This window comes from Pteropus alecto, unplaced genomic scaffold, assembly GCF_000325575.1.
Source record: "Pteropus alecto unplaced genomic scaffold, ASM32557v1 scaffold131, whole genome shotgun sequence".
In the NCBI taxonomy this organism is placed as follows: Eukaryota; Metazoa; Chordata; class Mammalia; order Chiroptera; family Pteropodidae; genus Pteropus; species Pteropus alecto.
Window position 1 is genome coordinate 3,240,760 of NW_006434709.1, and position 11,757 is coordinate 3,252,516.

General features: G+C 33.0%; 1 protein-coding gene across 1 annotated transcript in view; it reads right to left on the reverse strand.

The window, feature by feature from the left end:
• Positions 1-1,429: 1,429 nt before the first annotated feature.
• The window catches only part of APLF (aprataxin and PNKP like factor), a 68,393-nt gene continuing 58,065 nt past the window's right edge, over positions 1,430-11,757 (reverse strand). The window contains exons 9-10 of the mRNA XM_006909531.3: positions 6,362-6,408; positions 1,430-2,212 (exon numbers count right to left, since the gene is read on the reverse strand). Coding sequence (XP_006909593.2) covers positions 2,007-2,212; positions 6,362-6,408 — 253 coding nt within the window. The 3' untranslated portion in view covers positions 1,430-2,006. The remainder of the gene's footprint in view (positions 2,213-6,361; positions 6,409-11,757) is intronic.

Sequence of the window (11,757 nt, forward strand, 5' to 3'; positions counted from 1 at the left end):
GAAGAGTAACGGGATGAGAGACCCTGTTCATGCAGGGCCTGGAAAGGACTTAATAAAGACTCCGATTCCTCTGAGTGACACTGAGGATCACTGGAGGGTCTGGGGCAAGGATGCAACACGATTTGACTTAAGTTTTAATAGGATCACACAAAAATGTCTTCAGGATGATTATCCTTAAAAACCAGCTGCCATGAGCTATCACATTACTACCAAGAAGAATACATTGATATTAAATGCTGTTTTCTTTCTAAAAGACTAATCTCATCTTTTGTATTCTTTTTTTATAACAGTTTTATTGAAATATATAATTCACATATCGTAAAATTCACCCTTTCAAAGTTTACAGTTCAGTGGGTTTTAGTATATTTACAGAGTTGTGCAACCATTACCACTAATTTTAGAAAACTTATGCCACTTCCTAAAGAAACCCTATACCCATTAGCAGTCACTCTCTGCCTCTGCTTCCCCCAGCCCTTGGCAACCAGTAAGCTACTTTCTATCTCTATGGATATGCCTATTATAGATATTTCATATAAATGAGTTCATACAGTATGTGGCTTTCTGTGTCTGACTTCTTTTACTTAGCATATGTTTTCAAGGTTTATCTACACTGTAGCATCTTTCAATTCTTCAGTGGTTGCTTATGAACAAAACAAGTACTGAAGAGATATACCTTTTTTAATCCATTTATCAGCTGATGGACATTTAAGTGTTTCTACTTTTTGACTATTATGAATGCTTCTATGGCCATTGTGTACAAGTTTTTTATGTGGACACATGTTTTCATTTCCTTTGGGATATATCTATGAGTTGATTAAGGAACACTTCAAAGATTAAGTAAGTGCAAAGATGACAATAAGTTCAAAGATTTTTTTCACCTGTTTGTCAAGACCCCAAGATTAAAGGGACATTAGAAGGGAAAAATGAGTTTCCAAATAACAACAGAAACAAAGTAAGAATGATGAGTAATACTACTCTAGGGAAATATTTACACTATCCTGCTGTAGTTTTTAAGTAAATTTTAATATTATGCAATTACTTGAAAATATATTTAAAAACACTAAGAAAACAATTATAAATCTGTGCTCTTTAAGATGTAAATTTTGAGGTTCTCTTAGAATAGAAAATATTAGTGTTTAACAAAGACACTTTTGGTTTAGTGATTTATTATTTCAATACTATACCTACTACAGTATGTACATATACCCAACGATTATTAAAGATTCTAAACTAAATTTCAAAAATTCTAAGTCACCTAAAATAAAGAGTATAACAGGGTCCAAAGTAGTTTAAGAACAGAGATACAGAGATATGCTCCATAAAACTGAATAGGGGTTTCTTCTTGAAATAAAAGGCTAGAATCTTGAACACTGGCAAACAACTTGCCACTTTCATCTGAGGACAAAAGAACTAAGGTCATTTTAGAAAATTATGGTTAAAAATCATTTATTCCTAATGTAAAGACAACACATTGAGAGTTAAAATAATCAGGGAGGACTTACCTTTGAAAAAGAAACTGTTAAATTCTTTCAGTTTTTCTGCCCTTAATCTCAGACATCCAGTAAATTACAGACGTGGGTCACAAAATAACATTCCCTGCGTGGTGAACATTTCTCTTCTGCAGTCTTATTGAACCTATATTCAGTATCCCCTTGGAACTAATTTCTCCAAGTTTCAAAGAATAAATGTAATAAAATTGTAAAGCTTACATCTAGGGTACTAGAAAAATAATAGCTATTATATGATAGCTATCATTTTTTAAAGCCTGATTCTGCTTGAAGAATTACTTCAATAGCAATGAAGAGGTATGCTTTTCTACCCATGACATAATTTACCTGGTTATACTTGCCTAGTATTCTGTAAAGACAGAATCTTTGGAAAAATGAAAAAAAAAAAAAGACCAAAGTTTTATGCAACCTATGGCTTTTTACTTATAACCATCACACAATTTTTTTCCATAAAGAAAGAGTAAATGTGAGCCACATATTATTGCAGGAAAAAAATGGTTACTTTTTTCTTTTCATAAACTTTTTTGCTTCTTTCACAAGCTCTTCCATATCTTCCTGCTCTTGGTCCTCCTTTCCAGGTTCCCAGTCGGAATCTTCATCTGTTGGCTCATATTCTTCTTCCTCATCATCTAGAGAGCTGTCATTCACGTCATGCTCACTGGGTTGCTCAATGTTATCACCGTCTTCATCTAAAGTGCTTCTCACTGAAAAACAGAAGTTTGATATACAACACATCAACTGCCACTCAACCTGGGATTACAGATGTCTAACTGTAAAATTTCTTCATCCACCAAGAATAATTAATTTCACTTAATGCATAAGTAACCACTATAAATTTCTAGAAAGGGGATGAAAATGACCATTTATTTATTTTTCTAACTTCTCCAACCATGATAATGAAAATAACAGCCTTTAGAAAATGAAGCAAACTCTTTAACATGTTTAAAGCATGTTATTAACTATTCGGTATTAACAATGTGGTAATTTCTGACTTTTCTATTTATGCAGAGGAATTTGTAATATCAGAAAGACAATTCCAAAATTTGCATTTAACATTTCCTTTACAATTTAAAATCTCACTCTCAATTCTTATCCCAAGAATGAAGTCTGAAGAGTTACTGACGAGTACACTGTGTCACATGTTGAAAGAAATATTGATTTTTACATGGAGAAAAGATCTTTCTAAATTACTGGGTTTTCCAAAGAGTTTTCTGATGTTGAGGTCTAAGACGACAGCTGCCTCATAGCAGATTTACAGCTTAACATCGACAATTCCTCAAGTTTTATTTTCCTTTCTTTTCTAGTAAATCTTAGGACAAATTAGGGTATTAATTTTCATTATGTAAAAAAAATTAGCCCAATTCTCTAAAGATGAAAATTTATTATACACTACAAAAATAAACATTTTTAATTCTTCGTTTTACTACTAAAGACTCACTTTCTAGCGTACCAATATATTCATATTTTAGCTTTGGAAAAGCAGTTTGTGTAATTCTGATCTACTGTATTATACATGAAGTTTATTTTGTTTTGAAAATATTATTACGCTAGCCTTTTTCATATTCTAAAATCTGTTTTCCCCATGCTAAGCAGCAGTTTACAGGATTTCATTTACGTTCCACTAACCTTCCTTAATAGCTTTTTTCTAGATTTTTTGATTTCCACTTCTGAAGAAAAAAAATATGTGTATATATAGATAGATAGATATAGATATAGATATAGATATAGATATATGCACATGTGTGCAAGCACATAATTGAATAACTAGAGAAATATTAAAATAGCTATCAGTGTAACATTCTAAATTTTCAGCTATGAATGGTACTGATCACCTAGAATATGAATATCGCATAATAATAAAAGCAAGAAGGAATGACTCTAATAATCAGGTGATAATTTCTTTTAAATGCTGTCAACAGGTAAAGTAGCTAAGAAAGTAGAAAATAAAATTTTCCTGGCACTAATTATTCTTATGTTCAATACCCTGTGCCAAAACCAAAGCACTCAGAAAATGTGTGGAAAGTTAGTGAAATTTTAAACTGAGGTATACAAGAAGCTTAGCAGATGACAGAAGCCAAACCTACAAAACCAGAACAAACTACATAAATTGTTACATATGTGAAGAACCTTACAGACTAAAGTGTTTTAGGAGTACTACAAATCAGAAATTAAATAATAAAAGTTTAATGCAGTTATTTTATACTATAAAATACTACAGTATTTGGTACATATGGTATATGGTACTAATTATATTGTATTGTCTCATTATGTAATTATGATACCTCACTTCAAATTCAATGTTTAAACTTTAAAAAAACCTACACAGTCCTTCCTTCTGATCTCTATTATGTGTAACTGTCATCACCAGTCTCCTAAAAATACTATAATTCTGAGTCATCCCTATTTCCTTTACCTCATCCCAGCCCCACACCATAACCAATCAGTTGGCAAACCTAACTGATTCTTGCTTCGAAATTCACTTGTACCTCATGGTGACCTAGCTCTGGCCCTTCATTCAACTATCTAACTAATCTCCACAAGGCTCCCCCGACTCCAGTTCAGACTGCTCATCCTCACCAGTTTCGTTTGGGTAAAATAGTAGCTCACCATTATTGGTCAGTGCATCTATATCTTCGGTCTAGCTTTTGAGAGCTTCTATAATTTGGCCTTAATACATCCTTTTGGTACCATCCACAGTAACTACAGAGACTCCATGCCAGTTAAATAGATCCACCTGCTAACTCCAAACACAACTCACCATTTTCTACCTTGATGTCCCCGACTAATCTATTATTCACTTTGTTTGGTATGTCCTATATGTACCCACCACAAACTAAGAAACTAGCAAAATGCCTGAAATCCTACCACCTTAAAGACTAACTTAACTTAAAACTCCCACATCAAGTCTACCCTGATAACTTCCAACAGGAAGGGCTCCTTCTCTTTCTTCCAAGGTTTTAGAGAATTTCACCACAAACATATAGAGCCAGAGCTGGGTCTCACATCTCTCTGTAACTTTCCTCACTTGTTAGACATATAATAAATGCATAAAGGAGTGTGTGAATAAACGTACTGTTACATAAATGAGATTGAGATCTTGGGTAATGTTAAACTAAGGATTTAGGGAATAAGAAAAACAAGTATGTCAGAATTCCGTGTCAGATATCACTAAATTTAAAAATATAATGAAAACCTCAACGTTTAATATTCGAAATACTCCAAATACCTTAATTTAAAGGTTTTAGAGTAGAAAGACATGTTCTGATTATATTGCCATATAACAACCCTTGAAAGTATATTAAAAATATAAAACAGTTTTAACTTTGCTTAAAAATATCTATACTTTTTAAAAAACGATCTTTCCAATGAAAAAAGTTTTTCTTAAAAAAAGCTAATTGTTTTAAAAATATATTCTTCATTCAGAAGCTACTTTAATGATAATTCAAAGAGACTTTTCAAAGAAAATTCAGACATTTTTAACTATACCATATGATGCATATTAATAGTGTTTAGGAAAACGGTTCCTATTTCTGTAAAGATATACAGATATGTCAAATGCTCTTTTATGGAACAATGTTAAATTCAGTCAAGAAAATATAGTTTTAATCAATATTATTACGTTATTGCTGGAAAAGAAGTTAATTTAGGCACCATAAATGCAACATCATTAGACACAGCCCCAGTAAAGAAAGTATAACATGTAACATATAACCTCCATACCATATTAGCTCAGACAAAATGAGTACACTGGTGTCTGAAGTACTAAGGCATTAAAGTGTGTTTCAATCAGAACTACGAAATGAAATTGCCAATGGTAAAATTCATTATTTTTATCACTTGGTTACAAGTTGGTTGTGTTTGTACACATACAAAGCATGTGGGCATAGCCTGGATAGTACCCATTTTATTCTCTCTGTGGGCAGAAATATTGAATGTTGAATTGGCCTCTGCATTATATAAATGATACAAAGAAGCCAGGATTTGTAAAGGGTAAAAGTATCAGAGTTTGTAAGCAGGTAAAAGAGATTAATGCAAATAGGACTGATGAACATTTGATAGTTGCTTCTCTGGTGTTTATTTCCCCTCCTCCTCCTTCCCCAAAAACTTTAGTTTCTACGGGGATCTCTGTGGTTCTGAAGGAGGTGGCTCTACTCTGGTTCCAGGGATGGTACAAACTAATCAGTGGCCCTTGTGATTAGCTCAAGAGAAAGAATGTGATCCAAGCCAATAAAAATAAAAAAAAAAAAGTAAATTTCATGATTTTTCCCTAGGAATAGTGAGAGTCGAAACTGTTCATTCTCTTTCTCTCCTTAAATGTAAACATGGGAGCGTATCATCCCAGATGAATAAGGATGCGTATAGTTTCCTGGTGGAGACAGAAGCCAGTCTTAGGATAATAATACTCCTCTTAAGGTAAAATGACAGAAGGAAATTGGGTCACTGGTGACCTTACTGACAACATTAATGGGCCAAAGCATAAATCTTATCTAAATCCAGCCCGACTTCTAGACTTTTCAATTATAGAAATCAGTAAGTTCTCTTTACCATCTGGACCAATCTAAATTTTGTTTTCAGGTACCTACAAAGAAAAGAATCATAACAGATATAAGGACAAATATATATCGTTAGATAATGACTGTAGAAAACATTTGTAATATAAAAATTTCTATCTTTTTAAACTAAGAAAAATCATCAAAATCAAAATTCAAAAAATTCACAGAAGAGATTTTGAGGAAAAACACAAAATAACAGCAAACTGTACCTAGGTTTAATAGGAGAGTCATTTGAAGGTTTCGTTTTGAGTTTCCTTTTCATTTTGAGTTATTTTTACTTCCTGAAGTAAAATTACTTACCCGGAAGTGTACTGTGTCTATATTCTATCTTGTGCTGGGGATTCTTCCTAAAAAAAAAAAAAAAAAGATAAAGAAAAGAAAACAAGAATGAGATCTAGTTTTCCAATCATAAAAAATTAATGAGACTATTTTAATTAAACTAGAACATTCACTAACTTACACATAAAATTAGCCTCTTATTAAGAAGCATTTGCTGTTTTTGTTAACTACAGTAATCATGCTGTACAAAGTATTTCCTTTTTAATTTCAACATTAACTGGTCACCCTCTCTATGCCAGACATATTTCTAGATGCAAAGATAGAGTGGTGAACCAGACAAATTTAACTCTAGAGAAAGCCAGTAAGAGATAAATAAAATATATTCATTAAAAAAATTTATTTCTAAAATGTCAACATCATATATTACATATATAAAAATACAACGTAAAATACTGCATAAAATATATAACAAAATACATCTCTGTTTGTGTATGTCTAAAATGATGCTTTTAAGGCGCTTCTTGAATCCAAAGTTAAAAGCACTTAAGTCAGGCCTCTTCAAAGAACACCAATTGTTATGCAAAAACAGAAAAGGTGGTTTGTGTTGAGAAATTTATATAACATATTCCAGTCAAACAAACTGCTGTTTGAATATTTTGAATATATGCACTTACGATTCCTTCTATTATTTTATTAGTTAAACAAATATTTGGGTACACTATATATATAAGACATTTTACAGATAATGTGGAACTGCCTAGGAAGCAAAAATCCAAAGCAGTAACTGGTTGATCGTGACCCACTTGATGGGTATCTCTCCCTCAGGATACTAACGAAGGAGAGCTGGGGTACACTGACACCAGATAGCTGCTAAGGTATACAACTCATATGAAGCTGTTGTGAGGATGCACGAGGAATACACAATAAGTCCTTAGTCTAAGGGCATGGTAAGTGGTAAGTAATTAATGTTAGCCAATGATTCATTAATCACTGATTCAAGAAATAAATCACAGGGCACTTATTATATGCCAGGCCCTGCGTCAGGTTATCAGTGACAGTTCTTACTGCTAATATCTCTTTTTTATTGGTAACTTTCTCTACAATATGAGCATTAAACACAGCACAAGAGTGCAACCACACAGTTAATTAAGGTCATAACTCAACAGTTTTGTAAAGTGGAAAAAAGATTCTATAAAAGATTGTATCTTGGGGTAATTAACCCAAATTTGACCTTTTGATGGAAAAGAAAGTTCAAAGTTGAGAGAAATAAACTGGACAACTTAAATGTGATGAAGAGAGGTGCAAATGAACAAAGCTGCAGTGATGACTTAGGGGATGATCTTTCCTTAACGAACATGCTGGCGCAGGTCAGTGGCTTGTTTACTTCAGTCTTTATTAAAGTACAGTTAGTGCTGGACATCGGAAAAATGAGGAACATTAATACCAAAGGTATTCTTCATTGAGAATTTATAAAAGATTGCTGGGCATTTGAGATTATTTTTGGTGACTTTTTAAAAATCCTTTCTTTTTTTATTGTAGTAAAGTACACTGTTAACCTTTTATTTTGAGAACAATTCGAACCTACTGAAAAGTGATAAGATAGTACGCTGAAATTCCATACACCCTCACTGAGATTCAAGTGCTAACATTCTACACAGATGCTTCATGATGATTATTATATATCTACATTCATTTGAGATTTAAAGGCTTTTTTTCTCCCTTTTAATATATGTTTGCTTCAGATACCAAGCGGTCCTATATTTTCCTGCTTTACCCTTAACGGAGCAGAACTGTTGAAAAGTTAAATATGGCCTTCATTGTCTGCTACTGCAATCTCCTTCAAAAGCTGCTTTAGAAACTCTCAAGGAACTAAATGTCAGGCTTTGAAAACAAGTACAGAAATTGAACCATGGCACCTAACGGAGACAAGTACAGTTTATGTACCAAGCAGCAGTTAAATGACTGTTGACAGATGTCAGGCAAGAAATATTAAAAGAGAAACTTTCAAAAAAATGCAAAATGAAAGATGTGGTATCAGAAAATGGGGTGAGGGTTGTGGAGGCACATGTTCAACCTTAAAGTTGCAGAAGGCGTCTCCCCGTTCTCTGTCATTTTGGAACACAACACAACTGCACTCACATACCCCAGTGACATAAACTAACCTCACACACTATCTAGGAAAAGGCAAGCCATTTCAGAATACATGAATGGGAAAAAAGTTTTACATTTGTATATTCCCTAAAAGAAGATCAGAAAAGTATATTATGAAATTTTGTATTCAGAAAAGATTTTCAGATCCATGTGCACATTTTCCTCTACCTTAGAGGGGGGACATTTACTTCTTTGAGGCTCTGCTAATACTTTTCATCCTTTCCTAGGAGAACTTGTGAATTTCACAAAAACGCAAGTGTAAGACTCCAATGTGGACCTCAAGAAACTAGTTGAATTGGTGATTTTCCACATTTAACTCTGAGACCCAACTTCCAATTTAAAACAAAAGTATAAATATCAATAAAATTTTTACTAACTATCTCACTGAAAATGAAGAGAAAATATCCCTGTGACAGCTTCAAAAGTTTCCTGTTTGAGGTATTTTCAAATATATTTCATTCTTTGTTGTTGGTAATAAATATAACAAGATAAAGGGACTTTAATTTAAAAAATGAGCTGAAACATAAAAGTTAATATTATCACATACAAAAGCCCACACTCAAAATAAAAACAAATTTTGGACATGTTTTGTTGACATAGCAATCTAAATGTTAAAGAAATTAAGTATTTTGAATGTTAAATTCTTAAATTATCCTCTCCCTCAAGGTCCAACATAATTTTAGTCCCAATCTTTATTTTCAACCCAATTCTTCGTTTCTACTCTCAAGGAGTAGTTTTTGGTTCCTTCTCATTGACAGGTACTTGCCGATAGCCTTTTTGCCAAGAATATTATTCTTACTCGACACTGCTCCCTCAGGAAGGCAACTCTGATCATCCCTGGGAAATAGCTCCAGGACTTATTGTCTGTATCTACCATTTGGTATACTTACCACAGAATTTCTTATATTGTCATCTAAATTTTCAACACAAATGTGTGTGTGTATGTATTATCTCTATCATCTATCAAATGAGCTGCTAGAGGGCATGGGATTTTTCTTAACACGTTCTAATATATTTTATAGCATCTATAAGAGTACCTTTCACAAAGTGGCATTCAACTATATTTTTCATAAATTAATCTATCTACTATACTGTAATCATCTTTTTCCTTCAAAAAACTTTTCTAAATTAAGCTCTCACACAAATTCCCAAAATGATGAAATATTTTACATTTTTCTATTTAATAGGGAAAAACGATACTTGTTTTTGCTACCTATTATTTCTTAAGAAAACGATTATTGAAAAGAACTGGCAAGAATCATTTGCAGTACAAACAAAAGTTTAAAATTCTCATTGGTTGGAGTACAGAGAACAGTTTCTACTAATTTCCCGATTGATAATGAGTTTTCTTGAATTAACGTTAATACTTTTTTTTTTTAGTAAATAGTAATCCATAGATGTTGATGTTTTCAGAAGTCCATTCTTTGAAAGGCAGTTTTTCTATTGGAAATATGCAGAGAACACCTTTATCATTAGGTTGAAAAGAATGTCAATATACCAAAATTGCTTTGCACTCACACCTATAAAGTTAATAATCAAAGTATTCACTGAATCTTTTTTACACAGACCTAAGATTAAAATAAGTTAGAATTTCCTGCCATTAACAATTCATATTACTTCCCCAGGAAACAATGAAAAACTGAGTTATATTAAGCAGACTCCACTGCAATCAGGTTCCTGAGATACTGACTGCTCAGCATCATAAGACACTTAGCTCCAGTCAATCAATCACTCAGGTGATTGGAAGGAACACAGAGTCCTTCGCAAATGCTTAAGAGATAGATGTCACTGTGTCTTGGACCTGTTCTTATCTGGCTTGTTAAAATTTAGATCACCAGCATTCTGTTGTGGAAGGGGCTCTGGTTTCCGGACCAGAAGAGCTAAGTCTGAATTCAAAAGACACCATTTACTGATTCTGTGATTCAGGGCAAGTCCTACGAACCCCGTCTCCATTTCCTCATCTGTAAAGAGAAATAATACTGCCTGCTTCACAGAGGACTGTTCCAAGGGGTAAATGAAATAATGTGTATAAACGTTTGTGGGTTACTGAGCATTTTACAAGTGTCAGCCATTTTTATAGAAATAGAAATCAATTTTAGTTTAAGATAGCCAACAATGTCTGGGATCTGTGCCCGTAAAAGTAATTGCCAATTAATACTAAATCACTGAATTTGCCTTCTATAATACATACAATTATTATGGTTGAATATTTTCCCAATCATACTTCACACAATTATAGAATATTTTCTAACATTTGCCTATGCATATCCCATTTTCAAAAATCAGTTATTTCATAACAAGGCAAAATGTCTTTTTCATATAACCCTGGGTTAAGGCTAAGTGGCAACCCTGGATGGATCTTTGGGAGCATATGAGTATTTGAAATAACTTTCGAGGACAATGCCGAATTCCACCCAGGACTTTTTCCAAATAATGAATGGAAATACTCAGAGTTCATTCATAAAAGATTTATATCAACCTCTTTCACAAATGACATTTTCTGTAACTCAGCGGGCCTCAAAATCTTTTCTGGTTTTCAGGGTTTTTGTTTTTGCATTGTTGTTAATTATTAACAGTAATCTTTGGGTTCTAAACATAGAGATATACACCCATAACTATACCAGGTTTGTATGAGCTGTTATATTTTTAAATATTCAATTTCCAAAACATGTCTGATTTTAATGATATAGATATATGAAAAACAATACATATCTGAAGGAAGAACACATCAGGAAGAGGAAATTAAAAATATCTCTAAATTTGCTAAGGCTGAGGTAGAAATGAGCCTAGGGTATTTGGAAAACCACTGAAAGATTTGTATAGCTCACGGGGAATGAGTGAGAAGGAAAGCAGTAAAAAATCAAGTCAGAGAAAAACTTGTAAGAAAGGGTAAAGAGTTTTATGAGAAGCTATTGAAAGATTCTGCCTAAGAAAACAACATGGTATCACTTATTTTTAGAGAATTACTATGACTGCTGTGTGGAAAACAAACTACAGAAGGGCAAGAGAAGAAAAAAGAGATATCAGTTAAGAAACTGGTGCAGTTCTCCAGGAAAGAGATGATGGTGGTTATAACTAAGGTGATAGAGGCAGAGAAAGTAAGAAGTGGTTAGGTTCCTAACATAATTTAAAGGGTGAAATGGCAAGAACTGCCAATGGATTGAATGAGTGATGTGAAGAAAAGGGAAGAATCAAGGGTATGTCTTGGTCTGGTTCCTAAATACTATGTATAAGGTGAAGTCATTGACAAAGGAGAATAATACTTG